Source organism: Bufo bufo, chromosome 1 (assembly GCF_905171765.1).
Source record: "Bufo bufo chromosome 1, aBufBuf1.1, whole genome shotgun sequence".
Classification (NCBI taxonomy): domain Eukaryota; kingdom Metazoa; phylum Chordata; class Amphibia; order Anura; family Bufonidae; genus Bufo; species Bufo bufo.
Window position 1 is genome coordinate 810,365,457 of NC_053389.1, and position 26,426 is coordinate 810,391,882.

A 26,426-nucleotide genomic window follows, 5' to 3' on the forward strand; every position below is an offset into this window, starting at 1 on the left:
TGTGCACCCCTGCTCTAGGGGGACAAGACTATAGCACTGGCTTTCTACAAAACAGACTGATGCTGAGATCAAGCTTTTGTGTCTCACGTACCATAATCTCCATTGCACTCCAGCGGGATGTGCCCCAGTACATCGCCATCCCCTGGTTAATGACAAAGGTCATGGCCCGTACGATCTCTGCACAGAGGAAAAGAGGACAACATAGTAAAATGGGATGGGAGCAGATCTGACAAGCATGGGCAGCCTGGTGGGCGGTCTGCGAGGCAGAGGCTGGACTTTACTACAGACCCTCCCAATTTATATGTACACCTGTCACACGCTGTGCACACGCTGGAGGGTGTCATACACTGTGCACACCCTGGAGGGTGTCATAGCTCTCTGACAGTTTCCTTCCTCCTCACTAGAAATAATTCTATTGCAGACATATATAGATTTGCCTATTTTTAGACAGCTGTTCCTGCGTCCAGCTGTAGAGGGACCCGCATACTGGGAGCCGGGCGCACAGGGGCTGCAGTTTGCTGAGATCAGCATAAATTTTGAGGAGGGGGAAGGGCTCAGGAGGAAGTATTCAGCCACAATTAGGCAAGGAACACAGAAGATAGACAAGAGAGGTAATGAGGATGGGAGGGAGCATGGGGAGAGACGGGTGCAGACTGAAGGAGGAGGCACACACTAGGAGACAGGCAACTTCAGGGGTCTATACCGAGAAGAGACGAGGGGGATACCACTGCTTTATTGTAGTATATATGCCTCTCATGGAAAAAGGAAAACATACATACACACACCATACATACATATACATTCACATCATACAGACACATATGCATTATACATACAGCCACACACCAAATATACATTGACATTGTACAAAAACGATACATACATATACACACACATACATTGATTTCATACCAATACACAATACATATTGTAATGCCGTGGGCTCCTATGACCAGTTTTGAAGAAAGGCAGGGACACAACAAAGTCTCTACAATACAGTTTATTGCTTGTTCCAACCAACTTACAGTTCAGTTCAGCCGGATCGCAGCCAGGTCAGGTAATCAGTCCACAGACCAGTGTTTCCTTCACATGCGTCTTGCAGGGTGTGATCTGTAGCCTCTCACTCCACAGACACACCCTGCTTCATGAGGCTGACTAGGGATGAGCGAATCGACTTCGGATGAAACATCCAAAGTCGATTGGCATAAAACTTCGTTCGGAGCAGTCCCTACTGCTGACTTTTAAACCACAATCGTGGATATGAGTCACGTATGAACCCCGGAGTGGATTGTGGGGAGTAAGCACCCACCCAGCTCTTTGCTTACTCCCAGTAAAAGCCTGGATTAGCTGAAACCAGCTATGCTAGTTATAGTCCACTATCTATTCTAGTGGACGCACAAGCTAACGGCTTTTACTCCCCCAAGGCTGGGTACCTTGGTGGCACGTTTCAGGTGCACCCCAGCAAACCTCGATATGCATCTCCTTAATAGGTTTCTTGAACCATTCTCGGAGATACATACCGTCCTTCATATATGAGGCCTGTCACTGCCTCACAGTATATATACACACAATAATATATACATCCACACACTATACATACACATACATTCATATCATACAGACATATATAATATACATACATACACATATACACCCACACCGCAAATACATTCACATCATACATACTATACATACATATATACAACCACACACTATGCATATTCATTCACACTATGTACACACACTATACATATACACCCACACCAAAGATACACATATAAAAACATATACATTAACATTGTACAAAAACTGTACAGATACACACAAACATACACATCCACACACTATACTTACACATACATTGATATCATACAAATACACTATACATACATACACACATTTACACCCACACCACAAACACATATTCATTCACATCATACACACTATACATACCGGGGTTCATCTATGTAAGGCCTGTGACACAGTGAGAGGTTTGGTCTGGAAAAACAGGTCAAATACCGGACCGGATTTTAAGTGCCGGTCCGGGTTTTGGCAGCACCTGGCTGTCCTTAAATAGGAGGCTGTGCTCAGAAGCCATGTCTGTGTGCTGGGATCTGAGGTCTGTGCTGGGCTGGAGAGCTGAGACCCGTGTGTCAGGGGAACAGGCTGCCAAAAGCCTGTATTTGGACTTTCTGAGGCAGAACTGCCACTAAGGTGAATTTTTGTTATATTAACTTGCCATTAGGTGTGAAGTAACAACAACACTGCAAAAGTGACGTTTTGTTTTTGGCACCATGTGTGAATAAACACTGAAGTTTGAATTACGAACTTTGATTTGTTTTGATGGTCTTTTTTGTACAGTTAGGTATCTTTGGCAGTCCTTGCGCCTGCTGGAAAATATAGACGATTTTCAGCAACTTCTATTCCTTTTTGCTGTCCCCCACCACGGCCAACACTCCTCTGTGTCAAACGCAATATAAAAACATCCGTGCAACAAATATCGTCGCACAGGCATTTCAAAAGTCATAAAATAAACTGTTGGTAAATGACCCCCACTGCGGGAATCAGCTCTGTAACATTAGGCCAAATGTGATCGAATGCCGTCGGAGACTGTGACACATAGGTCCATTTCCAACAGGTCTTCGCAGTTCTTCACATTCAATCCCAAGACACAAATTAACCCCTAAGCTCTAACTAACCATACAAGTCTCCCTGACTATATACGTGGCTTACTGCCAACCACGCAAACAAAATTACATTAATGTGTTACCTCACACCAGGAGTAAATGTCCACCTCCATGGTCAGAAAGGGAATGACTGGCCCCACTACCAACCTGCCCATCATTCTATAAACATCCAGGCCTGTAACAGGACTTACTATAGTCCTTAGCAAACTACTCTTTGTTCGGAATACTCAGCTATACTCTGGGGCGGATTGGCCATAGACCATACTGGGAAATTTCTCTGAGGGCCGATGCCCAGAGGGCCACCCAAACCCCCATCTCTGCTGCTGGCTGGGTACAGAATAAGATATCAGTGGTAATTAACTCTGTTAGAATCAGGTACTCATGTACCCAGCCCACAACATGACCTCCTGAATTCAACTATGTCCCGCATCTCACCTCCTAAGCACCCTGCTCCATATCTCAGTCAGAGACAACTGGAAGAGGAGGAGGAGAGAAAATGGCCTCTAATGATGGCCAACTCAGAGGGACAGCTTTTGAGGCAAGATATTGTGCGGCCCTGTGGTATGCGTTATTTTGCGCTATGGTATTGCTGACCCCCCTACTTTTATTGCAACGCCTCCTGTCAATTAAGACCCCCCTACAATATGGGGCCGCTTTTAGGTATTTTTTACCAGGGCCACTTTAGGTTCCCAATCCGCCCCTGGCTGTACTGGATCCATTATATCTCATCTAGTTTTCCCTGGAAGAGTAAAATACTTCCTCGAGCCTAGTGCACATATGCCAGGAATCTTGGGGAAATATAACGAGCTCTGATCACTTTTCCTTTCACTGCCTAACAATTTACACTATAGATTCATATATATCCACACATAATACATACATATAAACTCATACCATATATACACACATACAGAAACCCCACATCTACAAACTATACACACTGTAGGGATTTCCCAAATGGTAGCCTTCAGATAAATACACAGTGGCCTTTTAGTGGTGGAAATCAAAGTAATAAATGTCTTTTATTGTCGGCACACCACAATTCAACAGGCGGTAGTGATCAGCTTACTTCAGCTGACACTTAAAGAAAAACAATTCAGTCTTGAATCTGAACAATCACATAGAAAGTTTTAGGGCACAGTACCGTACTCCCCACGTACTGGATGGGAACCTTGCTTTGTCCTTTGTCTCTCGGCAGAGACCCTCTGGTTTTCACTCGGCTCCAAAAACACACAGCTACACAGAGCTCCACCATCAGCAAGGTAATCATCACCCCTGACCCTGCCGGCTGACTTTTTGTAAGCCCATCAAAACCCGGCCTGGACCATGGGAAACAGCCACCCACCCTGCACTTTGGCTGCTCCCAGTAAGAGCCGGCCCAGATTAGCTTTTCACAGCTATGCTAACTATCAAAGTGTGCATCAGCAACTGCTGCGGACATATGCACTACTGGCTCCTACTTCACCGAGGCCAGGAACCTTGGTGACACATATCTTCCATCTATGATGGTCCCTTGTGCCTTTCTACAACACATACATACGCACACAAACATACGCACATCTACAAACTATATACATACAGTATACACACAAACATACCCATCTACAAACTATACACACATACATATACACTCAAACCATGTGCATACACACAAACACCATACATACATATACAACTGACATCAAACTTACACACACAAAACAAATTGGTACTGATTTGGGGGTTGATTTGGGGTCTGATTTGGCAGCTGATCTGGGGTTTGGATGAATTTTGGGGCTGGGATCTGTACAAATTTGGAGGCCGATTTAGGGTCTGTATGAATGTGGGGGCTGATCTGGGGTCTATATTCATTTTGGGGTCTGATCTGGAGGTCTTTATTAATTGTGGGGTGTAGGGAGTCTGTTAATTTTTGGGTCTGTCTGGAGGTCTGTATTAATTTTGGCATCTGGTCTAGGAATCTTAATTTTGGGGTCTAAATAAATTTTGGTGTCTTTCTGAAGGTAATATTAATGTTTGGGTCTTGAGGTCTGTAATCATTTTGGAGTCTAGTCTGGCTGTTTCTGTATTAATTTGGGCAGGCACTGGTCCGCAGTCTCCCCCCGCAGCGCGTTTCTGCTTTCCCATGGGGGTCCTCCTAACTTCCTACACTCTACTTTTGTGACTTATGTGACCAAGGTCCGGAGCGACCGAAACTTCATAAAGACTCGGAGTCACAATATTGGCATCTCTCCGTTATTACTTATGTACCCATTTGAGGATATGTCGGAATAAAATAATTTTTATTTGCATGATAACCTTGAGTGTGCGGTGGTATCTCTCTTACTATTAATTTGGGCAGGGGCGGAGTGGGAACTTGAAGTAGCCCTGGAAAAAATACTAAAAGTGGCCCCGTTTTGAAGTCTAGTCCAAATTCATGGAAGGCAGGGCCAACATAAGTAGGCAGGGCCAGCAATATCATATTGTGGCACATTATACCATCCCAACAGGGCTAAATAACACAGTCCATCACAAAATACTGCCAGCAGCACAAAAAAAAATTCCCCAAAACTTCTGCCGCCAGCGAGGAGGACTCAGGCGACCCACTGGGCATCGGCCCACCAGGAAATTTCCATGTTAGCTCTGCGGCCAATCCGACCCTGAATTTGGGGGTTAATTTTGTGGTTTGGTCTTGAAACCTATATTCATTTTGGGCTTTGAAGGTCTGTATTAATTGGAGAGTCATATAGCTTGCAGCATTCTCAAGTGCAGCATTTATTAGTGCATCTGAGATATTTAGGAGATACTCAGGAGGTAATCTGGAGGTGGATACAATCTAAAAAAGTAAGATTTGTTTGTTTAAAATCTTTCCCCTCTTTAAAATGGCAGACCTGGTTCTGTGCACGAATTGTTGTGCTTTTATTTCAGGTTCCACTCTTCGGAGGTTTGGATGCTGTCTGATCTGTAGACAGCTCTCAATAATGCAGCAGGAAATGCATTTTTGAAATCTGAGATTTATAAATTAACTGTTAAACAAACTCAGGCTGGGAATGTTGCAATGCCACTGCCACTGCCACTGCCACAGAGGCCCCCTAGAAATGGAAGATGGGTTACTGCAGGTTCTGGTAGACTGAGAGTTGTTGATAGAAGACATGTCCCACACTCTGTGGCTCTCCATAATTCATTTGCAGCACTTTTAGAGCGCAAGAGCAACATGGAGGATGGCTCAGGCACAGTGGGTGAGGAACAATCATCTCCCATGCCTAAAGTATGCAAGACTGCAGCCAAAGACAAAAAGGATAAGGTAAGGACTGATAGTAAGCAGCTGTTGGTGGGCAATTCTATCATAAGAGGTGTGAAGTTTGAGGAAAATAGTTTTGTGAGATGTCTCCCTGGTGCTACCGCTAGCAGGGATAGACGACGTATCCTTAATATTGTTAGGCAAGCAAAGCAGGAAAGGGAGGTGTATGTTATTGTCCATCTTAGGACAAATGATCTGGCTTGCAATGAGGTTTCAAAGGTGAAGGAAGCTTTTCACACACTTGGAAATGATATAAGGGATGTTGAATCAACAGTTTCATTCTCTGCAGATTTGCCTGTGCATAACCTTCAGCATGACAGGAAGATGCACATTAAGGAATTCAATATATGGCTTGGTGAATGGTGTCTGAACCAGGGGTTTGGCTTTGTGTCTCATGTTAGCTCTTGTTGGAATGGAAAAGAACTGTGCAAGAAAGATGGTTTGCATCTTTCTCTCAAGGGAACGAATGTCCTCAGTGAACAGTTCAAAGTATTTGCTAAGGAGCATTTAAACTAGGATAGGGGGGCAAAAGAGTGATAATCCAGAAATACAACTGCCCCCCGAAACAATGCCAGAAGATGCCAGTAGCACATAGGTTAAGAAATGACAAGCTCAGAGTCTTGTCCACAAATGCTTGCAGTTTAGGGATTATGATCAATGAACTTGAGTCTATAATGGCATCTGAGAATATAGATTTACTGGCTGTTACTGAGACATGGTCCAATGGGAGTAATGACTGGGATATAACAATACCAGGTTTCTCTCTATATAGGAAAGACAGAGAAGGCAACAAAAGGGGGTTACCTTTCAGCTTGATAATCATAAGGTAACTCGTGTAGGTGTGATATATAGACCACCTAGCCAAGTCAAAGAATTAGATGATCTACTAGTTGAGGAAATAGCTAAAATGACATTGAAAGGGGAAGTTATCATTATGGGAGACTTTAATCTTCCTGATGTAAACTGGAAAACCAAAATAGCTAGTTCTGCCAGAAGTACAGATATTCTAAATTCCCTACTGGGATTATCTCTACAGCAAGTAGTTGAGGAGCCAACCCGGAAGGAGGCCATTTTAGATTTGAGTCACACCACACAAAAACAAACTGACTTTTCTAAAATTAGATTAGAGGTATACAAGTCCCTATCAGATTGGAACAGTTTCAATGGAGTCCAGGAGAAATGGGACTACTTAAAAGTGGCACTATTGAAGGCAACAAATAATTGCATTATGCTTGTCAGTAAAAGCAAAAAAGGAAGAGACCACTGTGGTACTCAGCAGAAGTGGCCAAAATCATTAAAAACAAAAAGATAGCATTTAGTAATTATAAAAAAAATAAAAAAAACGAGGATGACAGGCAAATTTATAATATTAGGCAGAGAGAGGCCAAGCAAGTTATAAGAGCTTCTAAAGCACAGGCAGAAGAGAAATTAGCTCAGTCAGTGAAAAAAGGCGATAAGACATTCTTCAGATACATAAATGAAAAAAGTAAACTAAAACAAGGAATTACCAAATTAAAAACAAAAGAAGGAAGGTATATGGAAGAAGATAAAGAACTAGCTGACTGCCTCAATGAATACTTCTGTTCAGTTTTTATAAAGGAAAATAAAGGAAAAGGACCTCAGTTAGGAAGGAAGACTAATGAATCTTTTGATGCATGTGTCTTTACAGAGGAGAAGGTTCTAAGTCAGCTGTCTAAAATTAATACAAATAAGTCACAGGGGCCTGATGGGATACACCCAAAGCTATTAAAAGAGCTAAGCGGTGAACTAGCAAAACCATTAGAAGATTTATTTAACCAATCACTGGTAACATGAGTCGTCCCAGAAGATTGGAAATGAACAAATGTTGTGCCCATTCACAAGAAACGTAGTAGGGAGGAATCGGCAACTATAGGCCAGTAAGCCTGACATCAATAGTGGGGAAATTAATGGAAACCCTACTTAAGGAGAGGATTGTTGAACATCTAAAATCCCACAGATTGAAAGATGAAAAACAGCATGGGTTTACTTCAGGGAGATCATGTCAAACTAATCTTATAGATTTTTTTTGATTGGGTGACTAAAATAATAGATGGCGGAGGTGCAGTAGACATCGCTTATCTGGACTTTAGTAAGGCTTTTGATACTGTCCCACATAGAAGACTTATCAATAAATTGCAGTCTTTGTGCTTGGACTCCCATATTGTTGAATGGATTAGGCAGTGGCTGAGGGACAGACATCAGAGGGTTGTAGTCAATGGAGTATATTCAGACTATGGTCTTGTTACCAGTGGGGTTCCACAGGGATCTGTACTGGGACCCATATTGTTTAATATCTAATATATATAATAGCGAAATTGCAGAAGGCCTCGATGGTAATGTGTGATTTTTTGCTGATGACACAAAGATTTGTAACAGGTTTGATGTTCCTGGAGGGATACACCAAATGGAAAAAGAATTTAGGAAAACTAGAGGAATGGTCAAAAATCTGGCAACTAAAATTGAATGTTGATAAGTGCAAGATATTGCCCCTGGGGCGTAAAGACCCAAGAGCAGAATATAAAATCAGTGATACAGTCCTAACCTCAGTATCTGAGGAAAGGGATTTAGGGGTCATTATTTCAGAAGACTTAAAGGTAGGCAGACAATGTCATAGAGCAGCAGGAATTGCTAGCAGAATACTTGGGTGTATAGGGAGAGGCATTACTAGTAGAAAGAGGGAGGTGCTCATGCCGCTCTACAGAGCACTAGTGAGACCTCATTTGGAGTATTGTGCTCAGTACTGGAGACCATATCTCCAGAAGGATATTTATACTTTGGAGAGAGTTCAGAGAAGAGCTACTAAACTGGTACATGGATTGCAGGATAAAACTTACCAGGAAAGATTAAAGGACCTTAACATGTATAGCTTGGAAGAAAGACGAGACAGAGGAGATATAATAGAAACTTTTAAATACATAAAGGGAATCAACAAGGTAAAAGAGGAGAGAATATTTAAAAGAAGAAAAACTGCTACAAGAGGACATAGTTTTAAATTAGAGGGGCAAAGGTTTAAAAGTAATATCAGGAAGTATTACTTTACTGAGAGAGTAGTGGATGCATGGAATAGCCTTCCTGCAGAAGTGGTAGCTGCAAATACAGCGAAGGAGTTTAAGCATGCATGGGATAGGCATAAGGCCATCCTTCATATAAGATAGGGCCAGGGGCTATTCATAGTATTCAGTATATTGGGCAGACTAGATGGTTCTTATCTGCCAACACATTCTATGTTTCTATGTCTAGGGGTCTGCATTAATTCTGGGGTCTGGGAGTCTATTAATTTTGGGGGTCTCATCTGTGCTTTGCAATAAGAGGGGGGTTTTCCAGCCATGTAAAATTTATTTTTGAATGAGAATAAGAATGTCATAAATAATAAAAGTAGTGATACCTTTCTGATCCCCACCACTCTCCTTCCGCTACTTGCTGCGTCCTCGCTGGTCTCCGTACTCCCAAGTCCCTCTTGACTCGAAAATGTGACCACTGCGACCAGTGATTGGGAAGTGAGTGGTGGGGATTGATAAGGTATCATAGCTTTTATTATTATATAACATTCCAAGCAGTTTGAAAGCACGGTGGATCAGTGGTTGGAACTGGTACCTTGCAGCACTGGGTTTCAAACCGACGAAGGGCAACATCTGCATGGAGTTTGTATATTCTCCCCATGTTTGTGTGGGCTTCCTCTGGTTTCTTCCCACACTCTAAAGATGCAGAATATGTTGGCGTCATATAAGTAAGCTAAATAAATAAACCTGCATGGGTTTGATTGTGGACTTTCATTTTAGCAGTATAGTATTTGGAGGCATTGGGCAACACTGTTGGTGCAGTATTGTGGGCACATGGGATAGCAGCAAGCACAGTATTCATGGAAGCTACAGAATGGCAGTGTTAAAGGGAGTATCTGGATAGGGCGATTCTTTGCTATAGTAGATTGACTGCAGAAGCAGTGAGCCAAAGTCAGAGGTATAACCTGAATCTCCTAAGTTCTAATGCAAAATCTGTAAATGGCTGCCATCTACCACGTGACATATATTAACCACCTCCGGATCGCCCAACGCAGGATCGCGTTCCGGAGGCGGAAGGTCCAGGCGGGGTCACGCATCTATGCGTCATCTCGCGAGATGCGATATTTCCTGTGAACGCGCGCACACAGGCGCGCGCGTTCACAGGATCGGAAGGTGAGCGAGTGGATCTACAGCCTCCCAGCGGCGATCGTTCGCTGGCAGGCTGTAGATGCGATTTTTTTAACCCCTAACAGGTATATTAGACGCTGTTTTGATAACGGCGTCTAATATACCTGCTACCTGGTCCTCTGGTGGTCCCTTTTGCTTGGATCGACCACCAGAGGACACAGGCAGCTCAGTAATAAGTAGCACCAAACACCACTACACTACACCCCCCCGTCACTTATTAACCCCTTATTAACCGCTGATCACCCCATATAGACTCCCTGATCACCCCCCTGTCATTGATCACCCCCCTGTAAGGCTCCATTCAGACGTCCGTATGTTTTTTACGGATCCGCGGATACATGGATCGGATCCACAAAACACATACGGACATCTGAATGGAGCCTTACAGGGGGGTGATCACCCCATATAGACTCCCTGATCACCCCACTGTCATTGATCACCCCCTTGTAAGGCTGGCTCCATTCAGAGGTCCGTATGTGTTTTGCGGAACCACGGATCCATGGATCGGATCCGCAAAACACATACGGACGTCTGAATGAAGCCTTACAGGGGGGTGATCAATGACAGGGGGGTGATCACCCCATATAGACTCCCTGATCACCCCATGTCATTGATCACCCCCCTGTAAGGCTCCATTCAGACATCCGTATGTTTTTTACGGATCCACGGATACATGGATCGGATCCGCAAAACACATACGGACGTCTGAATGGAGCCTTACAGGGGGGTGATCAATGACAGGGGGGTGATCAATGACATGGGGTGATCAAGGAGTCTACATGGGGTGATCACCCCCCTGTCATTGATCACCCCCCTGTAAGGCTCCATTCAGACGTCCGTATGTGTTTTGCGGATCCGTGGATCCGCAAAACACGGACACCGCGGATCTGCAAAACACATACGGACATCTGAATGGAGCCTTACAGGGGGGTGATCAATGACAGGGGGGTGATCACCCCATATACACTTCCTGATCACCCCCCTGTCATTGATCACCCCCCTGTAAGGCTCCATTCAGAAATTTTTTTGGCCCAAGTTAGCGGAAATTGTTTTTTTTCTTACAAAGTCTCATACTCCACTAACTTGTGTCAAAAAATAAAATCTCACATGAACTCACCATACCCCTCACAGAATCCAAATGCGTAAAATTTTTTAGACATTTATATTCCAGACTTCTTCTCACGCTTTAGGGCCCCTAAAATGCCAGGGCAGTATAAATACCCCACATGTGACACCATTTCGGAAAGAAGACACCCCAAGGTATTCCGTGAGGGGCATATTGAGTCCATGAAAGATTGAAATTTTTGTCCCAAGTTAGCGGAAAAGGAGACTTTGTGAGAAAAAACCCCAAAAAAATCAATTTCCGCTAACTTGTGCCAAAAAAAAAAATTCTATGAACTCCCCATGCCCCTCATTGAATACCTTGGGGTGTCTTCTTTCCACAATGGGGTCACATGTGGGGTATTTATACTGCCTTGGCATTTTAGGGGCCCTAAAGCGTGAGAAGAAGTTTGGGATCCAAATGTCTAAAAATGCCCTCATAAAAGGAATTTGGGCCCCTTTGCGCATCTAGGCTGCAAAAAAGTGTCACACATGTGGTATTTCCGTACTCAGGAGAAGTTGGGCAATGTGTTTTGGGGTGTCATTTTACATATACCCATGCTGGGTGAGATAAATATCTTGGTCAAATGCCAACTTTGTATTAAAAAATGGGAAAAGTTGTCTTTTGCCGAAATATTTCTCTCACCCAGCATGGGTATATGTAAAATGACACCCCAAAACACATTGCCCAACTTCTCCTGAGTACGGCGATACCAGATGTGTGACACTTTTTTGCAGCCTAGGTGGGCAAAGGGGCCCACATTCCAAAGAGCACCTTTAGGATTTCACAGGTCATTTTTTACACATTTTGATTTCAAACTACTTCCCACACATTAGGGCCCCTAAATTGCCAGGGCAGTATAACTACCCCACAAGGGAACCCATTTTGGAAAGAAGACACCCCAAGGTATTCCGTGAGGGGCATGGCGAGTTCCTAGAATTTTTTATTTTTTGTCACAAGTTAGCGGAAAATTATGATTTTTTTTTTTTCTTACAAAGTCTCATATTCCACTAACTTGTGACAAAAAATAAAAACTTCCATGAACTCACTATGCCCATCACAAAATACCTTGGGGTGTCTTCTTTCCAAAATGGGGTCACTTGTGAGGTAGTTATACTGCCCTGGCAATTTAGGGGCCCTAATGTGTGGGAAGTAGTTTGAAATCAAAATCTGTAAAAAATGACCTGTGAAATCCTAAAGGTGCTCTTTGGAATGTGGGCCCCTTTGCCCACCTAGGCTGCAAAAAGTGTCACACATCTGGTATCGCCGTACTCAGGAGAAGTTGGGCAATGTGTTTTGGGGTGTCATTTTACATATACCCATGCTGGGTGAGAGAAATATCTCGGCAAAAGACAACTTTTCCCATTTTTTTATACAAAGTTGGCATTTGACCAAGATATTTATCTCACCCAGCATGGGTATATGTAAAATTACACCCCAAAACACATTGCCCAACTTCTCCTGAGTACGGAGATACCACATGTGTGACACTTTTTTGCAGCCTAGGTGGGCAAAGGGGCCCACATTCCAAAGAGCACCTTTAGGATTTCACAGGTCATTTACCTACTTACCACACATTAGGGCCCCTAAATTGCCAGGTCAGTATAACTACCCCACAAGTGACCCCATTTTGGAAAGAAGACACCCCAAGGTATTTCGTGATGGGCATAGTGAGATCATGGAAGTTTTTATTTTTTGTCACAAGTTAGTGGAATATGAGACTTTGTAAGGAAAAAAATAAATAAATAAAAAATCATCATTTTCCGCTAACTTGTGACAAAAAATAAAAAGTTCTATGAACTCACTATGCCCATCAGCGAATACCTTAGGGTGTCTACTTTCCGAAATGGGGTCATTTGTGGGGTTTTTCTACTGTCTGGGCATTGTAGAAACTCAGGAAACATGACAGGTGCTCAGAAAGTCAGAGCTGCTTCAAAAAGCGGAAATTCACATTTTTGTACCATAGTTTGTAAACGCTATAGCTTTCACCCAAACCATTTTTTTTTACCCAAACATTTTTTTTTTATCAAAGACATGTAGAACAATAAATTTAGAGAAAAATTTATATATGGATGTCGTTTTTTTAAAAAAATTTTACAACTGAAAGTGAAAAATGTAATTTTTGGGCAAAAAAAAGCGGTAAATTTCGATTAATAACAAAAAAAAGTAAAAATGTCAGCAGCAATGAAATACCACTAAATGAAAGCTCTATTAGTGAGAAGAAAAGGAGGTAAAATTCATTTGGGTGGTAAGTTGCATGACCGAGCAATAAACGGTGAAAGTAGTGTAGTGCAGAAGTGTAAAAAGTGGCCTGGTTATTAATTGTGTTTAAGAAAGGGGAGCTGAGGTGGTTAACACTGGTGTCTTCTTATATGTCAAAAGATGCCAAAGATGCATGTGTGTAACGGGGTGCCACAGGCGCACTCGGTCTCCCATCAGCTGCATACCTGCTGCTTAGCTTCGGGAGCGAGGATCTGTGTTTGACCTCGTTCCCAGGGCGGCTTTGCTAGCTCCCTGCTCCTAGGTCTGCCTTGAGCGCCGAGCTGATCACTCGGTGCTCATCTGGTCGGTCTGTCGGTCATGTGATGCTGGCCACGTCACATGACCCTCACTCCCCACTATAAATACAGGCAGCCTGCTGGCCACAGGTTGCCTGTTAATTTAGGTTCCTGGCGTTTGTTGGATACCTGTATACTTACCTGATCCTGTTCCCTGACGATCCTTTGCCTGCTCCTCCTGTACTGCGCATCCCTGCTGGTATTTTGACCTCGGCTTCCACCTGACTATTCTTTGCGGACTCCTTTGGTACTTCTCGACTCTCCTGGTATTTATGACCCCGGCTTCTCCTGACCATTCTTTGCTTATCCCTCTGTACTGCGTTGTCCTCTTGGTTTTGACCCGGTCCATTCACTATCCGTTATTTGCCTGCACGTATCCTAAGTTAGGGACTGCCGTCCAGTTGTCCCCTGTCATCAGGACTCGTGAGGCAAGTAGGCAGGGCCAGGGGTGAGGGTGGAGCGCAGTGGTCACTATGCTCCCCCCTGTGTGTGTGTGTACGTGACCGTTACAGATTAACAGGCCCAGTAACCACTGTATAATGAATCCTCTGGTGACCCTGACTGACTATGTCTCTAATCTGACGCAGATGGTGCAGGAGCTAGGGGAAAAACCTCTGTTCATTTAAGTTAGGGCAAGGTTCTTCCACTCCTCAGGCCTCCAGTCCACATTTTAAACCCCAGATTAAGATCCCAGAACCCTTTTCTGGAGACCGGAAGAAGTTTCTCTCTTTTAAGGAGAGTTTCAAACTTTACTTCCGTTTGCGCCCCGTGTCCTCTGGCCCCGAGAGTCAACGCGTGGGCATTATCATTTCCCGACTACAGGGTGATCCCCAGGACTGGGCGTTCTCTTTACCTGCTGGCGCCAGTTGTTTAACTTCTGTGGAGGGGTTCTTTCAGGCCCTGGGTACCCTCTATGATGAACCAGACAGGGCTCTAGTAGCCGAGACGGCTCTAAAGGCACTGGTTCAGGGCAATCTACCTGCGGAGGATTATTGCACCCAATTCAGAAGGTGGTGTGTCCCCTCAGGATGGAACGAACCAGCCCTGAAGAGTCAGTTCAGGTCAGGTCTGTCTGATAATTTAAAGGATCTTCTGGTCAGTTATCAACTTCCAGAGACCTTAAAAGAGATGATGACCCTTGTTGTCCGACGGGTTAGAGAGAGACAACAGGAACTACAGTTCTCTTCCCAGATGGTGGTCCAGCCACAGGCCTATCCCAGACACAACGCTGAGGTCTCCACCGAGGAACCCATGCAGGTTGGCATGACCCGAGGGAATCTTCGCCGCAGACGTGGAGAATGCTTTTACTGTGGAGATCCTGACCATTGGATAAACCAGTGTCCAAAGAAGGTCCTCTCTGTCAAGTCTCCTATGGCAAGGCAACCTAAAGACCAGGTACACCCTGATTTTTCTAAATGTAAGCTTTTGGTACCCATTACGATTTCTCTGGGGGTAGATAAATGGCCGGGTAAGGCCTTTATTGATTCTGGCTCAGCAGCCAGCTTTATTGACTCTGAGTACGCTGTAAGATCGGGTATTCCAATGTTTGCTTTACCAACTCCTATCCATGTCATGGCTATTGATGCTACTCCTCTTATTGGTGGTACGGTGAGCTCATGTACCTCAGAGATTTCTCTAACCATGGGTGTGTGCCACTCAGAGAGATGTTCCCGTTTAGTCCTGGAGAACCTACTGGTTAAGGTGGTACTAGGGTTGCCTTGGCACCGACTACATAACCCCACTATAGATTGGTCCAAGGGGGAGTTGGTGAGATGGGGGCCTAAGTGTGACTCATGCTTGTCCGTGGTACAGGCTGGGGTCTCAGTAAAGTCTGATACTTTACCCACTGTTGTTAGGGAATATTCTGATGTATTCTTATCACCAACCCCGGAGGTTCTACCCCCCCATAGACCTTATGATTGTACTATATAGCTAGTAGAGGGGGCCAAGTTTCCTAAGGGGCGAATTTATAATCTTTCTAAGCCCGAACGCAAAGCCATGGAAGATTATATTAAGGAGAGCCTTGGTAAAGGCATATAAGACCTTATGTCTCTCCTATGGGGGTGGGGTTTTTCTTTGTTAAGAAAAAAGATGGTGGTCTTAGGCCATGCATCGATTACCGGAGATTAAATCAAATCACTGTCCAGAATAGATACTCCCTCCCATTGATTCCGGATTTATTTAACCAGGTTCTGGGGGAAACCTGGTTTTCCAAGATTGACCTGAAAGGGGCATACAATCTAATCCGAATCAAGGAGGGAGACGAATGGAAGACGGCGTTCAATACTCCAGCAGGACACTTTGAATATTAGGTGATCCCTTTTGGACTCAGCAATGCCCGAGCTGTGTTCCAAAACTTTATGAATGACATTCTTAGGGAGTTCTTAGGTAAATTTGTTATTGTCTATCTAGACGACATTTTGATATTCTCTCCTGACTTCGAATCTCATGTGTCTCATGTTAAACAAGTATTAGAGGTGTTGAGGGAGAATCAGCTATCTACCAAGCAAGAGAAATGTGTATATGGTGTACAGGAGATTCTGTTTCTAGGGCATGTTCTGACTCCTCACGCCTTCAAGATGGATCCTGGTAAGGTACTAGCAATTAAGGAATGGGTAAGACTTTCATCCTTAAACCCCTTACAACAGTTCTTAGGTTTCGCCAATTACTATTGTAAATTTATTATGAATTTTTCTGTAATTGCTAAACTGTTGACCGACCTTAATAAGAAAGGGGCGGATTGGGAGAATTGGTCTACTGAGGCCATTTCTTCATTTGAAAAATTAAAAAAGGCATTCAGTAGCGCTCCCATTCTGATCCAGCCTGATCAGGAGAGACCTTTTATTGTGGAAGTGGATGCGTCCGAGGACGGCGCAGGAGCAGTCCTTTCATAAGGTCCTGCTAGCCTCACTAACCTGAGACCGTGTGCCTTCTTCTCCAGGAAATTCTCTCCCACGGAGAGAAACTACGACATAGGGAGCTGCTGGCCATTAAATGGGAATTTGAGGAGTGGAGGCATTTTCTGGAGTGGGCAAGGCATTGTGTAACTGTTGTCACTGACCATAAAAACCTTATGTTTCTCGAGTCTGCTAAGAGGTTGAATGCCCATCAAGCCAGATGGGCTCTGTTTTTTACTAGTTTTGATTTTTCCATTATGTTCAGGCCGGGAAGTAAAAATGTAAAGGCGGACGCATTATCTCGGAGCTTCCATGCTTTTCAACCTACTGAGGTACCACCTGAATCCATCCTACCAGCAAAAATCTTCATAGCAGCTCTAACCCAGGATATCTCAGCTCGCATTAGGTCTGAACAACATTTGGCACCGGTATCCACCCCAACAGATAAGTTGTTTGTTCCCGTACAATTTCGTCTCCAGCTGTTCGGTGAGTGTCACGATTCTGCCTTTTGTGGACATCCGGGTGTTGAGGGTACTAAGGATCTGGTTTCTAGATCTTATTGGTGGCCCACTCTAGCTAGGGATGTCAAGTCCTACGTGTCAGCCTGTGAGGTTTGTGCCAGGTCCAAGACACCTAGGACTCGCCCTGCTGGTAACCTACGACCCCTACCCATTCCCAGTAGACCCTAGTCCCATATCTCAATGGACTTTATAACTGACCTACCGTCGGCGGAGGGTAAGACTGTGGTTTGGGCAGTGGTCGATAGGTTTAGCAAGATGGTCCATTTAATTCCCTTTTCTAAACTTCCGAATGCCAAAACCCTGGCATCTATTTTTGTGAAAGAAATTGTTTGATTGCATGGTATCCCGTAAAATATTGTTTCTGACAGGGGTGTGCAGTTTGTGTCCAAATTCTGGAGGGCCTTCTGTCAAAAATGTCAAATTTCATTGTCTTTTTCCTCTGCCTACCACCCTGAGAGTAATGGGCAGACTGAACGCCTTGATCAGTCTGTGGAACAATTCTTGAGGTTGTATGTTGCTGATGACCAGCAATTATGGGTTAAATTTCTTCCATTGGCTGAATTTGCTTTGAATAACCGTGTCAATTCTTCTGCTGGGGTTTCACCTTTCTTTTGTAACCATGGTTTCCATACCCATTTTCATTCTGGGTCATCCGTCTCCTCCTCTAACCCTGAGGCGGATAGGCTCTCCTCTGAACTGTGCACAGTTTGGGCCTGGGTTCAATCGAACTTAGAAAAGGCTCAAAGTTCTCAGAAACTCAAGGCCGATAGGAGACGTTCAAGGGGGCTGAATTTTCAGGTTGGGGATAAGGTATGGTTGTCCTCCAAGAATCTCTCTCTTAAGGTAGATTCTAAAAAGTTTGCTCCTTGTTTTATTGGACCATATAAGATCACGGAGGTGATTAACCCGGTATCATTTAGGTTGGAGCTGCCCGAGTCATTCCACATTCATAATGTGTTCCATAAATCTCTACTTAAAAAATATTTTGAACCGGTAGTACTATCGAAAGCCTCGCCTCTGCCGGTTCTTGTTAATGATGCTGTCGAGTATGTGGTGTCTAAAATAGTGGATGTCAAGAAGGTGCGTAATTCCTTGCAGTACCTGATTCACTGGAAGGGGTATGGACCTGAAGAGAGATCTTGGGTACCTGCCAGGGAGGTTCATGCTCCTAGACTTGTTCGAAAATTTCATTTAGAACACCCTGAAAGGCCATCGCCTGATGTCTTGGGTCCGGTGGCCCCTCGTAAAAGGGGGGGTACTGTAACGGGGTGCCGAAGGCGCACTCGGTCTCCCATCAGCCGCAGACCTGCTGCTTAGCTTCGGGAGCGAGGATCTGTGTTTGACCTCGTTCCCAGGGCAGCTTTGCTAGCTGGGAGGCTCCCTGCTCCTAGGTCTGCCTTGAGCGCCGAGCTGATCACTCGGTGCTCGACTGGTCGGTCTGTCGGTCATGTGACGCTGGCCACGTCACATGACCCTCACTCCCCACTATAAATACAGGCAGCCTGCTGGCCACAGGTTGCCTGTTAATTTAGGTTCCTGGCATTTGTTGGATACCTGTATAATTACCTGATCCTGTTCCCTGACGATCCTTTGCCTGCTCCTCCTGTACTGCGCTTCCCTGCTGGTAATTTGACCTCGGCTTCCACCTGACTGTTCTTTGCGGACTCCTTTGGTACTTCTCGACTCTCTTGGTATTTATGACCCCGGCTTCTCCTGACCATTCTTTGCTTATCCCTCTGTACTGCGTTGTCCTCTTGGTTTTGACCCGGTCCGTTCACTCTCCGTTATTTGTCTTGTCTGCCCTTCCCGCATGTATCCTAAGTTGGGGACTGCCGTCCAGTTGTCCCCTGTCATCAGGACTCGTGAGGCAAGTAGGCAGGGCCAGGGGTGAGGGTGGAGCGCAGTGGTCACTATCCTCCCCCCCGTGTGTGTGTGTGTACGTGACCGTTACAATGTGTAGTAAACTCTGCAGTCTTCAGGAGAAATCATCATGATGGTCTGGACCAAATAGAGAAGAAAAGGAAATTGAACAACTCAAATCAGTGCAGATGTTACCTGTGATTGGATTTCTATTTGTTATGGCTGTGACTGCTTCTTTTAAAATACGTTCAGATCTTTTTATTAGAAATTAAGGTCACTTTAAAGAGTCCCTGTACTTTTACACAATTTCATTTAATAGAGAATGGTGTAAGTAGCAAGTTTCTAAATCACTTTATTTGAAAACATCTGCTGCATCCACCTGAAAAAAATAGATGTAAAGTCATAGCCACTAGTGTTGAGCGCGAATATTCAAATCACGAATTTTAATCGCAAATATCACCACTTCGACAATTCTCAAATATTTAGAATATAGTGCTGTATATTCGTATTAGCAAATAGTGTTGATCACGAATATTCTAATTGCGAATTTATCGCGAATATCGGCACTTAGCAACATCCCTAGCAACCAATAGGAAAGTTGCCTACCCCTTAGTGTTGATCGCGAATATTCTAATCGCAAATTTTTATCACAAATATATTACATTGGCGATTTTCGCAATTAAGTAAATAATGACTGGAGATCACAAATTCTCGAATTTGCGAATTTATGGCACATATTCAGCCAAAAATCCGTAAATTTGAATATTGCCTATGCAGCTCATCACTAATGATAACCCTTACATTTTGTATAGCGCTTTTCTCCTGTCGGACTCAAAGCACTCAAGAGCCTACTGAAGCTGACTTACTACTGAATTGGTACTGACCCTACCTAGCCAGGATTTGAACCCTGGTCTCCCATATCAAAGGCAGAGCCCTTAACCAGTACACTATCCAGCCACTGCCACTATGGGGGGTCTTGCTTCCACCTAATTTGCAGTCCACTGCCTGTTGTCAAGGCAAGATCTGTCCCTGATAACAGAGACTCAGAAGATTGCTGAGATCCTGAGCTTGATAAAACAACTGCTACTACACTGCTTCTGAACATCACAGGAGCCTCCTGTGTGTCTGTGAGTGTGATTTCCCCCTCCTTATCAGTTCTGTGAGCTCTAGAACTGAAAACAAACTGTGGGAAGTAAGGGAAAGGATGTCACAGCAGTACAGTGCTGGGAGAGAGGAGATGCCCTCTGCTTCTGAGTGAAATGCATCTAGCTGGTCAGCTGAAACAGGTAATAATATGAAAAAAAAAACATTTAGGGAATCCCAAACATACAGTCATGTGAAAAAATTAGGACACCCTTTGAAAGCATGTGGTTTTTTGTAACATTTTTAATAAATGGTTATTTCATCTCCGTTTCAACAATACAGAGAGATTAAAGTAATCCAACTAAACAAAGAAAACTGAAGAAAAGTCTTTTCAAGATCTTCTGTAAATGTCATTCTACAAAAATGCCTATTCTAACTGAGGAAAAAGATAGGACACCCTCACATGTATTCCCTCTTAAATTGGCTCAGATCTCACACAGGTATATCACACCAGGTGCACATAATTAGTAGATCGTTACTCTGCATGTTGAATGAGGCTTGCCCTATTTAAACCTCAGACATTTAGTTTGGTGTGCTCCTGACTGTTGAAGTGAGAGTGAGCACCATGGTGAGAGCAAAAGAGCTGTCAGAGGACTTCAGAAAAAAGATTGTAGCAGCCTATGAGTCTGGGAAGGGATTTAAAAAGATCTCAAAAGATTTTGAAATCAGCCATTCCACTGTCCGGAAGATAGTCTACAAGTGGAGGGCTTTCAAAACAACTGCCAACATGCCCAGGACTGGTCGCCCCAGCAAGTTCACCCCAAGAGCAGACCGCAAGATGCTAAAAGAGGTATCCAAAAACCCTAAAGTGTCATCTCGAGAACTACAGCAGGCTCTGGCTACTGTTGATGTAGAAGTACATGCCTCTACAATCAGAAAGAGACTGTACAAGTTTAACTTGCATGGGAGGTGTGCAAGGAGGAAACCTTTGCTTTCCAAGAGAAACATCGAGGCCAGACTGACATTTGCCAGCGATAAAGTTGACAAAGACCAGGACTTCTGGAATAATGTTCTTTGGACAGATGAGTCCAAAATTGAATTATTTGGACACAACAGCAGAGGACATGTTTGGCGTAAACCAAACACAGCATTCCAAGAAAAGAACCTCATACCAACTGTGAAGCATGGAGGTGGAAGTGTCATGGTTTGGGGCTGCTTTGCTGCAGCAGGACCTGGTCAGCTCACCATCATAGAATCCACGATGAATTCTACTGTGTATCAGAAGGTGCTTGAAGAACATGTGAGACCATCAGTTAGAAAATTAAAGCTGAAGCGGAACTGGACCATGCAACATGACAATGACCCAAAACATACTAGTAAATCAACCAAAGATTGGCTGAAAAAGAAGAAATGGAGAGTCCTGGAATGGCCAAGTCAAAGTCCAGATTTGAATCCCATTGAGATGCTGTGGGGTGACTTGAAAAGGGCTGTACGTGCAAGAAACCCCTCAAACATCTCACAGCTGAAAAAGTTCTGCATTGAGGAGTGGGGTAAAATTTCCTCAGACCGATGTCGAAGACTGGTAGATGGCTACAAGAACCGTCTCACTGCAGTTATTTCAGCCAAAGGAGGCAACACTCACTATTAGGGGCAAGGGTGTCCTATCTTTTTCCTCAGTTAGAATAGGCATTTTTGTAGAATGACATTTACAGAAGATCTTGAAAAGACTTTTCTTCAGTTTTCTTTGTTTAGTCGGATTACTTTAATCTCTCTGTATTGTTGAAACGGAGATGAAATAACCATTTATTAAAAATGTTACAAAAAACCACATGCTTTCAAAGGGTGTCCTAATTTTTTCACAAGACTGTAACTGTTCCTTCACAGTTATGATTGTACAAAGAAGCAAAGCCATTTTTCAAAACCAGGTACGCTTTAAATATATTCTGGGGGGATCACAATTTGCCTACTCTGCCTAGGGCATGAAAATACCTTGTCCCGGCCCTAGTACTGTAAATCTATTTATGGACACATTAGCATTTTGTCCCAATGATATCATAGGTACAAATCCTAATTAAATATGGATTTAAAATATGGACGCAGTATATTTTTCACAGCCTCCATCAACCTCTATGACAAAATTAGAAATATGACCGAATAGCTCCATTGATTTACATGCACATTCAGGAGCTTCTAAATTTAGAACCACCAGTACCTTGGTATAAATGGGGCATTATACTCTGTTCACACCTCAAATGGTACCTAATGGACCTGTTGTAAATCAATGGTAGGGGGAATAAGTGATTTATGAGAGGAGAGTACTCCTTTGAGTTTTCCGGTTGTATGTTACATTTTCTTTTGAGACTTGTCTGAATACTGATATTTAAAGAGTATAGCATGAAATTTATAATAGTCCAATTTCTTAAAGGTTAATTAAGCCATGTCGATGGTAAATGGTCCACCAAAATGGAAACTGGGGCTGCATGGATTAATGAACATATGGGGCACTTTCTGTCTCTTCGTTGAGCCAAGAGGACTGCAGTGACCCATAGGTGGACTATCTAGCAATGCCTATAAAAGGTCCCGTGATCACTCGTATAGTCACGGCTCTTAATTTTTAATTAATTCACTCTTTACTACAGAGAGAGTGGTATCTGAAATCAATAAGATTAAAAGGTTTTGTCTACAGTCTGCTGACAGCTGCCAGGGAAAATCGACTTCCTGACGTCACTGAATCTACAGCCGAAAATCAACGATTATTAAACTCATCCAATGAATGCCTAAAATAATTGTATTGTAGATATATTCCATTAAATATGAGGACAGAATTCATGTAGAAGGGAAAAACAGTTCGCAATGGAAAGTTATCAGGCGTTCAGAGGTCAAAAATTCCATACTTTAGCAAAATCTGATTATTTTTTTTCTTCTCACAAGCTAATTGTTATGCCAGCGGTCTGTGCCCATGTTCTCACCTCCCCTGGTGGGTACAGCCACTGGATCACTCACCTAGGTTCCCTGTGCTGTTTCTTGTGTGCTTTGTGCCAACTGGCAGCCTGCTGCTACTTCCAAGCCACCACGACTGCCGAAGTAGCACTCTCTCTATGCAAACTGAGTCCTGTCCCCCCTTCTTTTGCCCATAGGGTGCAGGCACTCTTACAGGGCCAGTGCCACTCCTTTGTCTTCCCCAGCTAATAAGTGGCCACCTTAGGGTATTTAAGGCATCTACTCCTGTGATAGGGTGCTTGAACACTAGATTTTAGTTGTATGATATCCTGCTAAGGTGCATCATTGTCTTGCTTTGCCTGTCTGTCTACCAACCTCTGGATTTGACCCTTCTCTGCCTGACCTGACTTTTACCTGTTCCTTGTACTGACCCTCATACTGAGTTGTCTTCCCTAAAGCTTGGACTGATTTTGGATTGCACAAACTCTGCCTGCCTTCACCTCTACTTGTCCCTGACTGCAGTTTCCTGAGCTTGTGAGGATGGAGATGGGATGTAGGACAACTTCTCATATCACTGGTTATAGGGGTCCAATAGACATACATAGGTGCACCGTACTCTTCCAGCAGAGACACAGCATTTCACTTAAGCTATAAGTGGAAGGTCCACTGCAGCCTCCACTATCTCCATTCGGTCTAATACAAGGGACTGAATTAGCTTCTTTAATACTGCAATGTATACAGTGGGAGGTTTACCCAATGTATACAGCAGGTTCTAGATGTTAGTTCCCTGTGAAGATGCGCCATTGTTCTGTTTGATCTCCCATGTACCAGCTTTTACCTGTTTTCTGGATTTGAACCTTTGCTGCGTGAATTGAACTCTTCTCGTCTCTTGCACTGACCCTGTGCTGACCGCTCATACCTTTACAGTTTATTGCATTGCATGTACAATGCCTGCTCTGACCTTGGCTTGTTTACTACAGATTGCTTGATCCGTCATGGCCCCACACTGGTGTCACTTGACTTCTGTGGGTCAGCAGTCACTGAACAGAGGTTACTCCAGAAGGCGGCGGTCTGGTGGTTTTCCACCAATGGAGTTCATATCATTGTGTAGCACAAGTCATATCTATTCAGGGACACAGTGGATCCATGTCCACTTCCGTAACAAGATGAAAGGAATCATTAAACAATATGCCCTGCAGATTCATCATATACAGCAGGAATTATTGTTTTTCACTCAACCTGATTGATGTCTATGTGATATAGCTCTATCTTACTATTGGTGCATAGTAGTGTTCTCAGTATTCTGAGATTATATCATTAACATTGAGTTCCTTGCTATTTTTCACACGATAGTCATATATAAAGGGCATTTCTAATTGATGGAGACTGGGATTTTCTTTTTTACTTCACTGACAGTGATACAATCACATTTTATGTAGACTCACTCAGTGGGTGGTTGGCTTCTTGGAGCTATGGGTGACATCAAGCACCCATCCACCAAGGGTCCAGCAGGTAGAGCAACTACTGAGGGCAAGCAGCTAAAATGACGTACCTCAACTTTTAAAGGGGCTTTAGAGGTGAGCATTAGTGATAACAGTGGATGATGGAGGGGTAAGAAAGGTGGGGAGGCAGTGGTTAATGTACAAGGAAGGAAAGGATATAAAGGCTCAGGGGACAGATTGGAGAGCCTAATAATCATGACATTTCCATTTCTTCTTATTGGTACCTTGCTTGTTATGTCCCTGGGTGACACTGGCTGAAAATATGTCAACATGATATCTTCCAAATAAGTGATTGTCTTGTTACATATCTATAGATAAGTCCCAGATCTAAAATTCTCCCCGACATAACTGGTCTACATAAAAGAATATCAAGTACAACCTAATGTAGAAAAAAAAAAAGGCATAGTAAAGAAGAAGAAAGAGAGGAGGCAGGATAAAGATGAATATACCTTCCATTGGGCTATTGGCATCCATACGATTCGCAAAAACAATATCTACGTATTCCAGCTGCAGCCTTTGTAGAGACCCCCGGAGACCTGATGGACAGTGGATATCAATTAAATACATTCAGGACAAGATAGAAAAATAAATTTGAGAAATAGAAATGAGAGGCAGCATTCCTTTCCTTTTAATACATCATAATAGAACGCTTGCTCTTGATTATAGATTCTTCTATTGTCAAGATTACAGCAATTAAAAAGAAATCCCAAAAGGACAAGCCTCGGCCTCCTGATTAAATGAGACATCGAGAGGAGGTCAAGATGGGAATCCCAGAGAGACCTAAGAAGGCAGTTACCTCCATCCCCCTCTATCCTTCGTATTCTTCAGAATGTCATGTCCTATGGACAGCTTTGGTTTTAACTTAAAAGGGAACACTTCTCCGTATAACAAAAGACTCAGATTTGTCTGATTCTCGATGAAAATGCAAATCAAAATGTGGAACTTTAGAAAGGAAGTAGACGTGTGTATTTTCACTTTGAGATTGTCTAACTTAAGGACATAAACAAATTTGAAGGTTAAAAACTTTTAGAGCTGTTTTCCACTTTTAGATGTCTGATAATAGATGTCTTTGATGTCTATTAGATATATTAGATAACTACCCGTATCTAAAGTTGATAAAAACTGATGATTTCAACCAAAATGATTATTCATCAGGTGAAACTCAAAGGGTTCTGGGGCATCACTGTTATCTTTTTGTACTGGCCCTACTAACATATATTTTCCTTAACTTGACCATCCAGGTAAGGTTTTCGGCTATGACGTTGAACCACTATCCAGGACAATGAAGACTATAATACTGTTTCCTATGTACAAGAACATAACTACTATAATACTGCTCCTATGTACAAGAATATAACTACTATAATACTGCTCCTATGTACAAGAATATAACTACTATAATACTGCTCCTATGTACAAGAATATAACTACTATAATACTGCCTCCTATGTACAAGAATATAACTACTATAATACTGCCTCCTATGTACAAGAATATAACTACTATAATGCTGCCTCCTATGTACAAGAATATAACTACTATAATACTGCTCCTATGTACAAGAATATAACTACTATAATACTGCCTCCTATGTACAAGAATATAAATGCTATAATACTGCCTCCTATGTACAAGAATATAACTACTATAATACTGCCTCCTATGTACAAGAATATAACTACTATAATACTGCCTCCTATGTACAAGAATATAACTACTATAATACTGCTCCTATGTACAAGAATATAACTACTATAATACTGCTCCTATGTACAAGAATATAACTACTAT

At 43.2% G+C, this 26,426-nt stretch overlaps 1 protein-coding gene across 2 annotated transcripts in view; it reads right to left on the reverse strand.

The window, feature by feature from the left end:
• KCNAB3 (potassium voltage-gated channel subfamily A regulatory beta subunit 3) overlaps positions 1-26,426 on the reverse strand; it is an 87,698-nt gene that overhangs the window by 17,065 nt on the left and 44,207 nt on the right. Inside the window, exons 8-9 of one of the 2 annotated variants that reach the window (XM_040415198.1) lie at positions 25,085-25,171; positions 92-177 (exon numbers count right to left, since the gene is read on the reverse strand). In XM_040415198.1, coding sequence (XP_040271132.1) covers positions 92-177; positions 25,085-25,171 — 173 coding nt within the window. The remainder of the gene's footprint in view (positions 1-91; positions 178-25,084; positions 25,172-26,426) is intronic. The other variant, XM_040415199.1, reaches the window with a different exon arrangement.